Source organism: Xenopus laevis, chromosome 6S (genome assembly GCF_017654675.1).
Source record: "Xenopus laevis strain J_2021 chromosome 6S, Xenopus_laevis_v10.1, whole genome shotgun sequence".
In the NCBI taxonomy this organism is placed as follows: domain Eukaryota; kingdom Metazoa; phylum Chordata; class Amphibia; order Anura; family Pipidae; genus Xenopus; species Xenopus laevis.
In genome coordinates, this window is record NC_054382.1 from 64,754,261 (window position 1) to 64,772,863 (window position 18,603).

The 18,603-nt window shown below is 37.0% G+C and overlaps 1 protein-coding gene across 1 annotated transcript in view; it reads right to left on the bottom strand.

Moving 5' to 3' along the window:
• Positions 1–18,603, bottom strand: part of LOC108720044 (unconventional myosin-X) — a 137,125-nt gene that overhangs the window by 73,097 nt on the left and 45,425 nt on the right. Inside the window, exon 3 of the mRNA XM_018269415.2 lies at positions 10,090–10,248. Coding sequence (XP_018124904.1) covers positions 10,090–10,248 — 159 coding nt within the window. The remainder of the gene's footprint in view (positions 1–10,089; positions 10,249–18,603) is intronic.

An 18,603-nucleotide genomic window follows, 5' to 3' on the forward strand; every position in this document is an offset into this window, starting at 1 on the left:
CAAGGAAACTTTGGGCGACTCCGGAAAATGAAGCAATTGGGGAGATTAGTCACCTAAAGAAGAGGCGATTTCTCGTGGGGTGACTAATCTCCCTGAATCTTCTCGTCTGTCTCTGCCCTTATGGAAGTAGGAATGCTAATTTTAGAGAAATATCTATCTCTATAGATTTATAGAGTTTTATCGGTTTTTTTTTACCACTAAAAGATACGTTACTTTACAACAGTAAAGTGTGAAACTCCAAACTCAGATATCAAGCAGCTGTGTGGAGCAGCTGGATGTCTTCACTGTGTATCTGGTGGTTCCCAGACAAGTGTGGAACAGGCCATACAGAGCACATGACTTTAGGAATGCAGTTGCGGATCCACCATAAACAAAGAAAAAGATAATTAATGCTCTTGTTTTAGCTCCTGGACTGAAAATCTGGGCTTGTGGTGCATATAATCACTATTTTATCTTTATTCTCACTAATTTGTACTGGACTTTATCCTGTTTTTGCCTTAATTATAAGCTGTGCTTCTAAGGTTACATTTTCTGTTTTGTGGTCTTGCCTGTTCTGAAGTTTCCAGGTCCGTATTATCCAAAGGATATGTTGCACTGCTCTGAAGTTTAAAAAGAAACTGTAGACAAATTATTATCTGCAACCTCATGTAAATGATCTTATTATAATTGACTAATCATCATATTAGAGAATGATGAAAATAAATGAATGGTATTTCATTTTTCCAAAATTGAAATAGAAATTGTACCCCTGATAAAATTTAAAAGTCTAATCTTTTATCTGGAAACCAGTTATCCAGAAAGTCCAGAATTAGACTCTATTTTAATCAACTAATTCAGATTTTTAAAATTGATTTTCTTGTTCTCTGCAATAATAAAAAAAGTATATATTAGGAATGGCTGAACCCCCTAATCCTTCGCAAAAGATTCGGCCGAATACCAAATCAGAATCAGCATATGTGAATTAGGGGTGAGAAGGGGAAACATTTTTTACTTCCTTGTTTTGTGACAAGAAGTCATGCAATTTCCCTCTCCGCCCCTAATTTGCATATTGGATTCTGATTCGGTTCGACCAGGCAGATGGATTTGGCTGAATCCGAATCCTGCTGAAAAAGCCTAAATCCTGGTTGAATCCCGAACCGAATTCTGGATTCGGTGCATCCCTAATATATATATATATATATATATATATATATATATATATATATATATATATATATATATATATATATATATATATATATATATATATATATATATATATATATATATATATATATATAAAAGTTCCCGAAGTTGGAGACCAATTCAGTATAACAAACTAAACAGTTTTGGGATCTATAATCTTGGGACCTTGGGTTATCTGTAATTTGGATCACCATACTTGGTAAATTGTCGAATTGTCGAATTTCAAATTCATGTGAGTTTTTTTAAAACTCCCACAAACTGTCATAAATTCGAAATTCAACTAGTCAAAATGTATTAATAAAATCAAATTTTTAATACTCGAAAACTTGAATAGAATTCAATCAAACTCAATTTGAATTTTTTCTCAAAAAAAACCTTGAATGTCAGGAAGGCTGCCAAATTGATCCCTGCACCTCTCCCATTGATTTAAACAGTACTTTGGCAGGTTTTAGGTGGCGAATAGTCAAATTCTAATTCTTAAAGGGCCAGAGTATGATAAATCTTCAAAATCGAATTACATTTTTTTTAAAAAAAAACTCAAAACGAATTTGGATAATTCCCTAGTTGAATTTGACATTTTATTAAGGGTCAAATTAGAAAATTCGAATTTTCAATTCGACCATTAATAAATCTGCCCCTAAGTCTACGAAAAACATTAATTAAAACCAATAGGTTTTTCCACTAATATAGATTTAACTGGTTTAGCTTGGATCAAATACATTATATATATATATATATATATATATATATATATATATATATATATATATATATATATATATATATATATATATATATATTATTATAATTTAACAGCTACTTCACTTTATTTTTCCTTTATACTAAATGAAGATGCTGTGTTTTTCACTGAAAGCGAAGATTAAAAAGACATGTTTGTTGTTTTGTCTATTGAAGTCCCAGTTAATCTCAAGGCACTATTTCCATGCATACCATAAAGCACAATGTTAGAAATTACAGAGAAGTACCAGTTAACTAACAAACTCCAATATTTATTACTGTGACATACATTTTCATTGCTTACAATCTCCCCGAACTGCTATAATGAAAAGTTGCCTGCGCTAAAGCACACGCGGCGCTACATTTTCAGAAGTCGCCTGAAGTTTTGTCTTGAGGCAACTACAGGCGACTTTGAAAAACGGTGCGCCGCATGTTCTTTAGAGCTGGTGACTTTTCATTATAGCGGACGGGAAGGCACGAAAAGGCAGTTTGGGGAGATTGTCGGCCAGAAAAAGAGGCGATTAGTGGCCAGGCGACTAAATCTCCCCGAATCTGCCTGTGTGTCACAAGCCTTAAGCTGAAAATCACAGTTTCCCCAAGATACCTGCTTATGTTAAATTGTTACACTTGTTTCTTACAAGAGAGCAAATAATAAGAGCAAATAATAAGAACATTTTTAAAAGTCTGAATTTAAATCAGCTCCCACTGATCTCTTCAGCGCTCAATTCTAGTGCACCAATGTTACACAGCCACTTTACACAACCCTGAAGAAAAATCCATTATAATATGGGTTTAGTTCTTAATTGGTAAGAAGCTTTGCCTTGGCTTAGCAAGTCTCCCACATGCATATGTTTGCACAACAGAATAAGGAGATTATCCGGTCAATCCAAAACTGCTGAAACATAGATAAGCAAAATTCCCTCTTTTAGCTCTTTGTATTGCACAGCAGCACTAGAAGGGGTGGAAGAAGCATCTTTTTACCAAATATGATTGGTCAATTGATTTATTGCGTTCAGTGTATAGTGTTGCCTTTGCTAACTCTTTTTACATATAAATAAAATCTTATACATACTCTTTCACTACATTTATTCCCTGGTCTTCAACCTTTCCTTTATAAAGGCATAATAAAGAGATAAAGACTGAACACACAACCAGACAAATGAGCAGACATGCTTGTATCTGGCCAGAGGCAGCATTATCTTGCATGACTGCTGCAAAAGCTGAGGACTGTGACATTGCAAACCAAACAGAGGTCATGCATTAAAATGAACTGCACAACATATTTATTTGCATGTTCACAGGCTTAAAGGAACAATAATACCAAAAAAAATTTAAGTGTTTTAAAATAGTAAAATATGATGTCCTGTTGCCATGCACTTGTAAAGCTGTTAAAGGGATACTGTCATGGGAAAATTTTTTTTTTACAAAAATGAATCAGTTAATAGTGCTGTTCCAGCAGAATTCTGCACTGAAATCCATTTCTCAAAAGAGCAAACTGATTTTTTTATATTCGATTTTGAAATCTGACATGGGGCTAGACATATTGTCAATTTCCCAGCTGCCCCAAGTCATGTGACTTGTGCTCTGATAAACTTCAATCACTCTTTACTGCTGTACTGCAAGTTGGAGTGATATCACCCCCCTCCCTTTTCCCTCAGCAGCCAAACAAAAGAACAATGGGAAGGTAACCAGATAGCAGCCCCCTAACACAAGATAACAGCACCTGGTAGATCTAAGAACAGCACTCAATAGTAAAAACCCATGTCCCACTGAGACACATTCAGTTACATTGAGAAGGAAAAACAGCAGCCTGCCAGAAAGCATTTCTCTCCTACAGTGCAGGCACAAGTCACATGACCAGGGGCAGCTGGGAAATTGAAAAATGTCTAGCCCCATGTCAGATTTCAAAATTGAATATAAAAAAATCTGTTTGCTCTTTTGAGAAATGGATTTCGGTGCAGAATTCTGCTGGAGCAGCACTATTAACTGATTCATTTTGAAAAAAAATTTTTCCCCATGACAGTATCCCTTTAAATTTGCTTCAGAAACTCTACTATAGCTTATATAAACAAGCTGCTGTGTAGTCATGGGGCAAACATTCAAAGCTGAAAAAGGAGTAAAGGCACAGGATAAAAATCTGATAACAGATAAGCTCTGTAATGTACAATGGGATTCTTTAGAACTTATCTGTTATCTACTGTGTATCCTGTGCTTGAATGGCTGCCCCCAGAGCAACACAGCAGCTTGTTTATATAAACTATATTTGTGTTCCTGAAGCAACACACCATTTTTACTAGTGCAGCGCAACAGTACATTTTATTGTCATTGTTCCTTTAACAAAATTATCTTACTTCATTACTGCTCTTAGCTAAACCTTTTTTTGTCTTTTTTGTGGCTCAGTAAGGTCTAGTTGCTTATTCTCAGTTGAAAATATATTGCAGTCAGCAAAAGAAATCTCTTAATTACATGCAGACAAGGTCTGAACCATAAACAACAAATGTGCTGAAATTCTAAGGGTCACATTAAAAGTCAGGATATCTACCAGGAATTGAAACAGTGTTAGCAACACTTGAGGGGTCATTTATGCAGTGTGCAAACTGCATAAACTGTGCCCATATTTTAGCATTTTGCACATTGCCTTCCAGAATCTGCAAGCATATCAAGGTCACGTGGTACAGCTATACCCTATAAATACATGGTATATTCTCTCTGCCAAGGGGGTTGGATGTATGGAATTCTTGAAAGAGCAAAACATTCGCAGGAGAAATCCGATCAGTTTTGAAGGCCATAATAGGTTAGCTATCAACAATGCATGTTCAAGCACAGCTGATTGTCACTTTCCCTTCACTGCTTCTATTTTTATACTTTGCACCTGTATGCTGCTTTTAGCTCAATTGAAAAAGTGTCTTATTCTAAAGATAGAGTCATCCTTGGTTTTAAATCAGGGTTGAGGTTTCCTGATCCTAAAGCTTTGCATTCCAAGCATATCCCATAAAGTACTGGAAGACCATAAGAATAATAGCAGTGTGTTTAAAAATTGAAAAAAGCTCAAAATCTTTATAATATACATCATACAAGCAAATGCATTGGGAATACTGCACATTCTATTCCAATTCAAAACATGAAGAAAAATGTATGAAATTTGTGCTATTCCTTTACAGAAAGTGAAGAAAAAGGAATAATCTTAAAAAAATTGACTGCATTCTTCTTTTTCTGTTGGACTAAGGTCAGGGATTGGGCTGATCACTCCATAATGTCAATCTTATTGGTCCTTATTAGATGTCCTGTTGACATTTTGAAGATTTCCTGATCTGCGCTGGGTTTCAGTTCAATAATCCGAAGATTTTGTGGTTTTGGTAGTCAAATCCGAAAAAGTCAGAAGTATCGGGTGTCAAATACAAAAAAATGTGATTCAGATTTTTTTTATGATTTTATTGAGTCTTCCCAAAATTATATGTGAAAATTTATTGATAAATAGGGGGGAAAGCCCATGCAGATTTGGTCGGAGTTGTTTTTAGAAAATAGTGAGAAAATTTAGGATTTTGATAAATAACCCCCTTAATGTCATTTTATAATATGTACTATGTGATATCACCTCTGTCCCATTTCTTACTGGAACTTATGTTTTAATAGAGTCTCCTTGGAGTTCCACAACTTGAATAAAATTGTTAAAATTGTACCATTTTCTTTTATACGGTCATACAACTGCTCAGTGATTTCTATTTGCTTGTGATTTTGTGCTTTAACATGGCCATGGCAATCCTGAATGATTTCTAATATTCTTATATTTTACAATAGACCTTTCCTCCCTGTTACTTCCCTTACAAACATCTGTCCCTACTGATACTCCCTCTGGGAGATGGTTTGTCCCTGAGGAGCTTAGGGAGCAAGTTTAGAAGGAGGTTCACGATTCTATAATTGCGGGACACCCGGGGGTTACTAAGACTGTTTCTCTTTTGTTCATGTTTGGTGGCCTTCTCTCAAACAAGATACCAAAACTTTTGTCAACTCCTGTCCAATCTGTCAAAGGTCTAAGTCATCTCATCATGTCCCAGGGTCTGTTAAATCCCTTACCCATTCCAGAGAAACCTTGCTCCCACATTTCCATGGATTTTATTGTTGAGTTGCCCCCTTCTCAGGGTAAGACTGTGATTTGGGTGGTGGTTGATAGGTTCAGTAAAATGGCTCACTTTATTCCTCTTCCACATCTCCCTTCTGCTAAATCCCTTGCTGACTTATTCATTACTCATGTTTTTAAATTTCATGGTTTTCCTGAAAATATTGTTTCTGACAGGGGGGTTCACTTTGTTTCAAAATTTTGGTGTGCTTTCTGTTCTCTGGTTGGAACTGAATTGTCTTTTTCCTCTGCCTAACACCCCCAAACGAATGGTCAAACCGAAAGGGTAAACCAGTCCCTTGAACAATATCTTAGGTGCTATGTGTCCGATAATCAGTCTACACGGTCCGAGCTGTTACCCTGGGCAGAATTTGCATACAATAATGCTACCCATTCCTCCTCAGGAGAGTCTCCTTTCTTTATTGTCAATGGCTTGCATCCCAAAGCGTTTTCTTTTTCTGGCTCTAATTCCCCTTTACCCTCTGCCAATTCCTCTGTTGTTAAAGGGATACGGTCATGGGAAAAACATTTTTTTTCAAAATGAATCAGTTAAGAGTGCTGCTCCAGCAGAATTCTGCACTGAAATCCATTTCCCAAAAGAGCAAACAGATTTTTTTATATTCAATTTTGAAATCTGACATGGGGCTAGACATTTTGTCAATTTCCCAGCTGCCCCAGGTCATGTGACTTGTACCTGCACTTTAGAAGAGAAATACTTTCTGGCAGGCTGCTGTTTTTCCTTCTCAATGTAACTGAATGTGTCTCAGTGGGACATGGGTTTTTACTATTGAGTGTTGTTCTTAGATCTACCAGGCAGCTGTTATCTTGTGTTAGGGAACTGCTATCTGGTTACCTTCCCATTGTTCTTTTGTTTGGCTGCTGGGGGGGGGGGAAAGGGAGGGGGTGATATCACTCCAACTTGCAGTACAGCAGTAAAGAGTGATTGAAGTTTATCAGAGCACAAGTCACATGACTTGGGGCAGCTGGGAAATTGACAATATGTCTAGCCCCATGTCCGATTTCAAAATTAAATATAAAAAAATCTGTTTGCTCTTTTGAGAAATGGATTTCACTGCAGAATTCTGCTGGAGCAGCACTTTTAACTGATTCATTTTGAAAAAAAAATGTTTTTCCCATGACAGTTTCCCTTTAAATTTTCTGAAATTTGGTCTCAAGTGCACAATTCTTTGTCCGCAGCTTCCCTAGTTCAGAAAAAAGCTGCTGACAAATCCCGTAGGGAAGCACCCCAGTACAAGGTGGGGGACTTAGTATGGTTGTCTACAAAGAACATCAAGCTGAAGGTTCCCTCTCCCAAATTAAGTCCCAAGTTCATTGGTCCATACCCCATCATTGCAATAATCAATCCTTCCTCTGTACGTCTTCAATTACCCGCTAATTTTAAAATTTCTAATTCCTTCCATGTTTCTCTTTTAAAACCTGCCACTTATGTTCGTCATTTGTCTGTTCCTCCCCCAGTGTTGGTTGAAGGTCAGCCTGAATATGAGATCCAAGAGTTCCTCGATTCCCGCCTTGTGCGAGGTAAGCTACAATATCTTACTAGGTTTAAGGGCTTCGGTCCTGAGGAGAACTCTTGGGTCTCAGTTGATGACATTAAGGCTGACTGCCTCAAGAAGCAATACCATGCTAAGTTTCCTGAGAAGCCTGGGGGTCCAGTGGCCCCCCCTAGAGAGGGGGGTAATGTAATAAAATCTTACCCTGGTGGTCTAGTGGGAGGACGGCAGGGACGCCTGCCGCCCCCTCGGCGGGGACGTCCGCAGCGCCAAACTGCTTCCTTGCAGGCGCCGGTCTGTTAGGGCACGCACACCTCTTCCTGGTTTTCTGCGCATGCAGTGGTGCGAAATTCAAACTGAATTTAAAGGGACTTCAGTCTGTATTCAGTGCCCATGATAGGTTTTGTTCCTGGTGCCTTGTACTTTGTGCTGATAAGCTTCTAGTCTGTTTGATTCCTGTGTTTGACCCTGCCTGGCTGTTTTACTACTCTGATCTCTGGAATCTGACCCTTGCCTGTTATTTGACTCAGATTCTGCCTCATCCCATCTGATTGATTACCCGGTTTTGACCCTTGCCTGCCTGACGATTCTAGCTATCTGCCTGCCTCGACCCAGCCTGTCTGACCACGAATCTGTCTTTCCTGTTGTACCGCGACCTTCGGCCTTACTGACTTTAACAATTGTCGTGCCCCTTTGCTTGCCAGAACTATTCGCCTTGCTCCTCTCAAAAAGTCCAGGTGGCATCCGAGTACGCTGAGGGCTCCTCCCGAAGCCAAAGGCGGTCACACTACTGGTGAAGTCGAGCCGAGACCAGGGAGCATGGCACTAGTTCTGGTTTAGGGTGCCGACCGTGACAGCTACACTGGAAAAACTATTATAAAGCAGACAGACACTGCAGAACCCACTCCTTCATATGCAGTTTGCTTTTCTAACATAACATTGCAATAAGAAAACCCTTTTTCCACCCAAAAATATTTCCATTTATGCATATTGATTCTTGCTGACAAACTGGGTATGCATTATGTCAGGGCAACATAACAACAAATTGTGGGAAATTAACTGAAAGCTAAATGATCTATGAAATGTTCGCATGGTAAGAAGACGAGGTCAGGTTTAGAAAGGAAGCTGGAGTTTTTGCTGTGATGGTTGTGTGTGTTCTGCTGCAGAAAAACCATGAGGGACAAAGAGAGCAGAGCAGTTTTTAGGTAACTCTGCATAAAAAGAGCTCTAAAATTTTCAATGAGATGCTTTTTATTTATTCTATTTGGGACAGCTGATACCAAAATTGCTTGATCATTCACAGTCAGCAAAACTTTTTTTTTTTTTTTTAGTCTTTAAATTGGTCATGTGGTTAAAATAAATTGTACTGTATTTATCACATAAATATAATGAGGCTTCTATTCAGCTATGTAATTTTAGGGTAGAGGCACACTGGGCAATTCGGGGAGATTTAGTTGCCTGGTGAAGGCGCTCGTGGGAGATTGGTTGCCGCAAAGACGAGGCGATTAGTCGCCAGGCGACTAAATCTCCCCGAATCGCTCAGTGTGCCCCTACCCTAAAGGGGTTTTGAAGATATTTATAAATGCCATTGAAAACAACATTACTTTGTTTGCCTTTCTGTTCTCTGGGTCTAACTTTTAAAACATTGTAGTAGAAATCAGTTTCACTCTGGGTACACTCAAGAGCATAAGATTCAAAGGGTCAGATCCTACTTTTATTAGCAAGAATATTTATAAAAAAACTTTAAACCCAGTGGGAAAGCTTAATTGCTGTATATTGGAAAGTTGCGAGGAACTATATGGTGTGCAGATATTTATGGAGCAGATTTCCATACACACATGTGCACAAAGAATATAGAGAAGCTACATCCTTTTACTCTTTGTGGCCTTTGTTTGCCTAATGCAATCTTGAAGACATAAACAACAATATGGCACAAAATGTGGCTAAGCTGTACTAGTGCCATACATTAATCACATTGATTTTGTCTGGCATTACTAAATGAGCCCTGTAGCTTTAAAGTGGCTATACACTGGGGGTCTGAGGTTTGTATGACAGAAATTTCACCAGGGCCTAACAATGTTATCTCAGTCAAACACCACGGTCTACATCATTTTAATCATTACTACTACCAGTTTTATCAAAGGCACACGATGCACAAAATGCAACCTCAAAACATCTCCAATCACCACTACTGCAGCTTATGGGGATTCTATAAAAATGCTAGTGAAGTGTGCTTCCATTCCCACACTATTTCATAAGCATCACTAAGGAAATGGGATAACTGATACCATTAGTGTGCATATTTTGACATATTTTAGCAACAGAAGCAGTAAGAACCACTGGAACACAATATTCCAACACAGTGCTACTTGTATGATGATGAATAAGAAGTCCACATGTACCAGATTTCCAAGGCAGTTAAGAGACATCCTGCCTCACAAGAAAAAATAAAAAATCTGTGGAAATTAATTCTCTGCATAGTGCCATGTTGTTAACAGGAGCACACATAGATAGAAAGCTCGTAGAGTTGAGACTTACATAGATTTTGTTCTGTTGGTATCGTTGGAGAAGATTGTACATGATTGATCCCTTGTGCAGGTCACTCAGTGCTGCCATGTCTTCTACACCATCAGCACTAGTTGGATGCATAGATGTCACCTTTTGGCAAGTAATTGTGCTTTGTTTATAAGTGAAAACCTAAAAAAAAGATAATATCCATAAATATCCATATAGTAGGCAAAGAACCCTTTGTTTACAGTTGTTTTTTTACAGCAATTCTGCCTCCAGGGCCAGAGAAATACATGCTGTCTATGTTAAATGTTTAGCACCACAGAATAACATCATATTTCATCATATAAGGTCTTGAACAGAAGCAAGACAGTTCTTATATATTACCCCTTCATTAAGCCCAAATTTCTAAGCACCTTTATTAGAATTTCTGGCACTCAACAGACAATAAAATAATTAGCTGTTTACAGCAACATTATCAGGTCTTTAATATAAAACTTAAGCTTTGTATTCCTAGATTACATTATTGTTGTTGTATAAGACACTGACTAAAAGAAACACAGCTGAAAACTATATTAAGAAACCTCCCAAAGGCTTGTTTTAACGGAGGATAACATACACCTTAAACCTGCACTAGCTCTTCAGACTTCACCCTCTGGGGGGGCTTGAGGCCCTGTTCTCACATTTCATTCTGTGGAATGTGACATCCTGTGAGGAGACAGCCAAGAACCAGGGAATTTCAGCAGTTCAGGGACACTATATTAGTATCTCATTAACTTTCACTATTATTATAAACTCACATCTAAATATTTATCCCTATGAACAGCACCTGGTGCCCTTCCAAAAGAATAAATTGTCCTTGACATGGTGTGGTTTGTCTCAAATGCATTTCTACATATGATATTCTTAAAGGGATACTGTCATGGGAAAACATGTTTTTTTCAAAACGAATCAGTTAATAGTGCTGCTTCAGCAGAATTCTGCACTGAAATCTATTTTCCAAAAGAGCAAACTGATTTTTTTATATTTAATTTTGAAATCTGACATGGGGATAGACATATTGTCAATTTCCCAGCTTGTCCCTCTTTTTCTAAAAAGTTTCTCCCAACTGTAGTCCAGTTGGCAGAAAGTACCAACAGGTGGTATTGTATCAGTTTCATTATAATGGCAGTGTACCAATTAGTTATATGTTGAAATCTAGAAACAAAAGCTCAGGGCAGTCAAAGCTTTACATTTCCTTTAACTGTGTTTCAGTAGATTTTTTAATTCACTGCTTCAGCAGGCTCCAACAGTGTCATATGGGGAAAATGTGCTGACTCCCACTATTCTCTTTCTCCACAACTCAAAATACTATAAACTTTCATGAACTACTTGTGGCTGCACAGAGCTCTCTTTGGCCCAACAGGTCAGAGAAAAGCTGACTCGTTCTAGCCATCACCTTTCTATTTCAAGTATTGCTAACACTGCAGGACTAAATCAGTGGAGAATATTTTTCGTCCTGTCAGCTCGAAAACACCATGGGCTATTTTGTCTCTAAGGGTTTAACATGTTGACTTATTAAATTGTTATCCTGTGAATGAAAAAAACATACCACTGACCAAGCAAACCTCTCACAAACATTTAATTTAGAAGCTTATTTCAAGTTGTATCCTGTATTTTACCGTTTTAAAACTGTATGAACATTTGCATATTGTATAATGAAATATATCAGCGATCCTTATATAGTTTATTATAGCAAATATGTAAATATATTTTAATTTTGTATTTTCATATATATACAGTATATATATATATATATATATATATATATATATATATATATATATATATATATATATTTACATAGTTATTTAATTATTTTAAGGAGTTTCCTACTAATAAACAAAGATCATCAAATATAATTCTCTTCATTCAGACATACGGGTAATTGGTGTAGAAAGAAAGGGACACTGGTCTACCACCTATATATGAGTTGTTGACAGGTTGAAGTCCTAGAACAAATGATTCACATCACGTTATCAGTCTAGTAAGAAGTCTATAACTGCTATATATGGTCAGCACATCCTGGAGCAAAGTGTTTGCAATGATGACTGAAGTGTCTAGCATTGTGTGCACATAAACAGTGGATTTCTCTTCAACATGAAAATTATAATTTCTTTAATGTAAAACAAAGATACACTCTTTAACATGTGTAACATCTAATTGTTACAACTGTTTCAATAAAGAAAATTTAAAACCAAGTTACACGTGATTAGGGAAATGTAGCATATACTGGTATCAGTGTTTACCTGCAGTTGTGCAAGTTTGAATCGTATCACATGCAGGAGAAGGCAAATTTTGGTGTTTATAAGATTAATATACTCTACCATCGGCAATCCACACTGAAACCAATGCAGAGGTATATTCTGATGTTTTTTCACCACAGATTAAATGCAGGTCACAAGCCTAAAGCTGGCCATTGATGTAAAGATTTTTAAAAGATCCGATCGTCATGGTGAGACCACAATTATCTCGAAACAATCGTACGATCGTACGAATTGCCCATCAACTAAAAAGACCATTTCAGGCGATATTGCCAGGAAAAAAAGGGTAGCTGCCTGCTTGTCCCTGCAAACATAGATAGATTGCACTGGGACCGATAAATATTTTTAAACCTGACTGATCAATTTTCTTACAGATGTCGGCCGAAAAATCATAAGATGTATGATCATTCAAATCCCACTAACCGCACGATAATTTCGAAGGATTGGTCGGACTAAGATAAAAACAGTCGTTCGGCAAGAGAAATCTTTGCGTCTAAGGGGACCTTAAGGGTCTGGCCACACGGGCAGGTTCGGGGAGATTAGTCACCAGGCAATAAATCTCCTCTTCTTCACCGCAACTAATCTCCTCAATCTGCCTTCCGCAGGCTAAAATGTAAATCGCCTGGGGGCAGGCACACAGAGCACTTCGTTTTCTGACATCGCCCCAAGTTTCCTCGTGAGGCAATTACTGGCGACTTTGGAAAACAAAGCTTTCTGTCAGCTTGCCCCCAGGTGATTTTAGCCGGCGGAAGGCAGTTCAGGGAGATTAGTCGCTGCGAAGAAGAGGAGATTTATCGTCTGGCAACTAATCTCCCCGAATCTACCCGTGTGGCCAGACCCTAAGGCTGGCATTCAGGGAAGTCATTTAACACTTTGCTTTTTTCATGTTTAGATGCTAGCCACTGTGACTAGATGTTCCCCTTCTCCACAGAAAATCTGTGCAACTGCTTCGGAAATCACTATCTGTCTGTGCCTTTCTGTTCTCTGCCTGGTGGATGACTTTTGAAATGATGTAGCAGAAGGCAGCTGATTAACTGACCTGTAAAGAAGCATTAGAAGATGACTTCTGCTACATCGTTTCAAGAGTAAAAAAAGGGCAGATAAATACTGCTTTACTACTACTACTTGCAATTGCAATCAAATTTACAAATACCAATACAGTAATTTAACAAAGATTTCTAATTAAAGCATATAGGAAAGTTGCTTAGAACTATAATTTCTTTGATTAGGTAATATATTATTTTAAAATAATGCATTTTAAATCCCCTTTAACATCCATTTACTCCTTCTACTACAAGTGAGGAGTGTATAAGAACTCATAATGTTATCAGTAAACATAGCTCAGTATATTTATTATTATTCAGTATCCTTACTGACTCTGGGGGGGGGTATTTACTAACACTCGACTTTTTCTCACTATAATAGAAAAAAATTCAACCAAACTCCCTAATCCAAATCCCCTTAATTTATCAATAAATCTAATCGAGTTAAATCGAGTAAAGTTGCATCAAATCATGTTAAGCTGGCCATAGATGCAAAGATCCGATCGTTCAAATCCACGAACGATCGAACTTCCCCATCTCCCGACCTGCCACTAACCATTCAGATCAAATAAAGTAGTAAAAGAACAGATCAGCTGATGTTCTGCCCCTGACAGCAATTGTACGAAAGTTATGTCCGACAAAGCTGGTGACAGTCTCCCATCGAAAATCGTCCAATCGGCAATACATGCAGAGAAATTATCAGCAGCCGACAGAAATCTTTTAATTTTGGCGATCGACCAAACCACTGACTGGACGAAAAATGTAGAGGATTCGTACGATCAGAATTTTGCGTCTATGGCCACATTTCTTTTCAATTTGAAGCTGGCATTGTGCAACTTCGAGTTGTCGTCTGAAAACTCACCTTTTTCGGATTATCAAACGAAAACCAGCCCAAAACCCTTGAAGATTATGAAATTTTGTCTCTTGTTAAAGAGACATCTGTCATTGATTTTTACATGATTTTGACAGTATTTTTGGATTCCAATTTTTAGCAGCTTTGGAGCACAATAAATCTCGAGAAACTCTAGTTTTTTTCACTTTAAAAACTCGACCATAAACATTCGGGGTTTAATAAATAGACCACTAGGCCTGAGAGGCTATATCTAATTGAATTGTTTGCACAGATTTTATTCTACTTTTATATGATCTATTTTTTGCAGTAAGGGTTTTCAACAGGCCTAGATTTGTGGAGAGGCCACCAAGGCATGCTGCCCAACCACACACACATTGGTTCACAAACACTGGGAATTTGCAGGAGATACAATCATTTTTTTAATTTCCCGTGTGCCACTTCCCATTGCTCAGGTCCCGATGATGAAAATTTACACAAATAAAGGGGAGGGGACAGGGGCGACAAACATTCGTAGGCCAAGGAGCACTTACTATGTAAATCCGGCCCTGGTTTTCAAACCTTGTTTTCTTCTATTTAAACTAATTTTTATGAATCACCTTGTAGTGCTTTGACTGCTTTTGAACATAGAGAGATAATTGTTAAATACAAGCAATCTGCAGGATTTATTGCTAAGATCTTAAGATTTGACTCAAAATTAATCTGAGTGATCTGATCTGCATCCTTGACTCATTCTGCCACCAGAAACAAAAGGTCATAGATTTTACCATTTGCTGAAAGTGGCAATATTAGCAAAATAAGAAAACAATAAAGAATGGTGTGGCAAATCTATTCTGATTTTTATTGAAGGATTTGTATTCTGTCAGTTAAAAAAATTTAATTAAAGTGAAATTATGGCCACTTTTTAAGAATTACCTAATATGTATAGTAATATATTTGGTTATAAGTAATTTCATACACAGAGTCCTCTATACTTATTTTGCTAATATAAGTTGGAGTTTCCATTGGCTAGGTAAAATGAATATCATTTATAAAATCCATGGGAACGGTACCCTCAGTAAGAGAATAACATAAAAAAAGAAAGCTAGGTTTATTTTGCTTTAGCGACATGAAAATATCTATGTTTTAATTCTTCAAAAAAAATTCCCTGTTTTCAAAATCCATAATTTTTATGAATTCTTGTTTTTACCTTTTTATGGACCTGGGCATCTTGCTTCAGAATATGAAGTATGTAATATTACTGAAGTTGTCTAATGTATCAGCCAATAAATCATCCACTGGCAGGGAATGCACTCGTTTCATAGCTTAAGGCAAATTTCTCTCTTCCATTAAGCTAGGAACAAAATTACCAATGCAGTTAGTGTTCCTACAATTTACTGGCTGAAAAAACACCAGAGCACTGGTTATAATGCAGACATTTCAATGTTTGTGCTGTATTTTTGGAAGTCCAATAAAACCAAAACATACAGTTGCAAATTACCCATCAAACACAACAAATTTCCAGCATAAGGTGTTGCCCCACCATCCACTAAACTATGACTCAGTCCACCTAATGATAAGATACAGTACTAGTTCTTGAGTAAACTACATACCACTCTGTTTCTGTCTTTGTCAAATGTGAAGAAGAGACCTTAGGATCCCAAGAGCATTCTTTTTGCCTTTTAAGTTAATTGCAACTCCATACTTCAATATTCGAAGTCTAAGGATTTTACTTCAATGGTCGAACATCAAAGGTTAATTAACCCCCGATGTTCGACCCTTAGTAAATGTGCCCCTAACTGTGATATTTAAAAATATCTTGATTTGAGAAAAAATACTCATTTACAAAATTATTTTCTGAAACCTCAGCAGGAATTGTAAAAGCAATTTCATTAATTTATTAATTTTAAAACATTCAATATTTTCAGTGCTAATAGGTATTAGTCTCACTTAAGAATGTTTTTGAATCTGTAATTACATGGAGTGGCGGAACAAAAGTGTCAGTTTAAGAAAAGTTATACATATTTTTTAATGAAATTATGCTCAAGTTGAAAGTAGTGTACAGTACTTTACATTTCAATTAAAAAGAGCCCCAAAAAGTAAAAAGAGAATGCAATTCACATGTTACAGACTTGTTGGTGTTTTATTATTAATAAGCAGAACAGGTGGCTTTAGGGTTTATGTTTGTCCTTTATGCCTTTTAAGCTAATGACTGTTTCACTGAAGCCAGGCAACAGTCAAATAGCTTTTGGCAGTCGACTCCAAAGACTGTGCATAAAATTGGGTCGCCATGATATCCTGTACTTTGTGGCCAATAAAAATACAGCAGTCAGTGTGGGTCTGGGTAAACACGTTATGGGTTTCATTACTGAAAAGTTACTTACATCACTGCTGTCAACTATTAAGTCTAAAAACAATATAATTAATTTTTTAAAAATTAATTTTCTTGCTGAGTAAAACAAAGGTACCTCGCTGTCTCAGTTTGCTGCTAAGTTTCAAAGTATGGCTATAACTGATGGTATCTATTGACAAGATAGGCACTTTTTTCCTAGCATTCAGTTTCTATGGGGTGCAGGAGAGTGCAGGCACACTCAGTGACAACACTCATTAGTCTGCAGCCATGCAGGGCACTTTTGTAAACTTTATTGCAGTGTTTAAATTCAAATAGAAAGTCTGCTTGCCTCAAACATGGTAAGGTGCTAACGCCCAGTAACCCATACAAGCATTCTACCATTTTCACAAACATTTCACCATTTTCTCTTCTTTAGAGTCTATGAATAGGAGTAAACTGATTGCTCTTTTTGAAAGACACTTTTGAAAGGTTTTGATTTCTTACCAAGCAAAATATACGGTAGTGAAGTATATTGGATACAGCACAAAGTGAGAATGGCAGTCCACCAAAATAACAACAATCCCTGATGCTATCCACTGTAAGTACAGAGTAGCATAATAATAATTCTATAACCATATTGTCACATTGTCTTTCACATCTTTATATAGTAAAGTATTAAAAGTGACAAAAATTTGCACCAGGTCAAAAGCAACCATCTGCTGACAGGAAGATCAGTGAATGCTAACTGCTGACTGGTTGCTATAGGTAGACCTGGTGCAAATATTGTAACTTTTATTCTGACATTCCACACCCATGGATCTAGGGGTAGGCAGAAGAGACAACTGAGAAAACAAGTCTTCTACCTACCGCTCCTCCTGCTTGTCACTGTGTGCTCCCCCACACGTGCAACATCACTGCACATGTGAAGGTCACCTCTGAACATACCAATTGAATATGTCAACCTAAAAATGTAGCTTCTTTGGACATGGGGAAGTGCTTATGCATGTAATCATGTAATAAACATATATGGGTCTAAATATATATGGGATCCAACCAACCAACCTGAAATCTACAGCATTAAAGAGTTAGAACATTCACAGGTTTAGATCAATTGTTTAGCCAAGCAATACCAATAGAACCAACTGCAGAAAACCAGAACAAAATCTAAGCTAAGCTTATTTTACATGAAACAAAGTAAATCGATCAGTTTTATAATAAGACTGTGTATTTTGTTGTTTGCAGGAAATTTCCTACATGCATGTCCCTTATGATCTGTTGAGATGTTCTGGCAGCTAGCTAACAGTGCTTGACTACTCTGTTTCAGTTTGTTCCCTACATTTTTTTTAGAAACGCTCAGCTGAGGTTTGCCTGAGCTTAGAGAATTTTTAATAGCAGGCTCCAAACCAATTACCGTGGTCTTACATTTCTTTTGCTGCAAAATGGCATGTTTTGGTTTTATTTATAGAAACTTATAAACGTTAGTTGGTTAGAAGGAATTCAGTGGTTTTATATTCTTTCCAAACACCTTCTCACAAAAATGTCCTAATTTTATACTGCTGGAGAAAGGCAAGGAGATGTAAAACCAGCAGAAAATGGTGTCAGCTAGAAAAATCAAACAAAACATAATAACAAACTATGACTATCCTTTAGAAAGTATATTCAAAGCTTATTATAATATAGACATATAAATCTCTACATACCTCTTTAAATACAAATCAAAAATTTAGTAGTTTATTAGTGCAAAATTACTCTCTATTGAAATATTCATGATTAAGAATTGAAAAAGAATTGACTTTATAAACCTCTTGCACTGCTGAATTCAATACTCTGTGAAAGGCTCATTTACACTTAAGATAGTGTTTAGGACATTTTCCTAAAAACTCTGCATGTATGAATAGGGTAAGTTGATTTACCATTACCATTCAGACTAGCTAAACAGGTGCAATATTGTAATTATTATACCAATCGCAACCCATAGCAACTAAAGTGTCTCTTTCTGTATCACTGCCTTGTTATTTGGTGGGGGGCTGGGGTGGT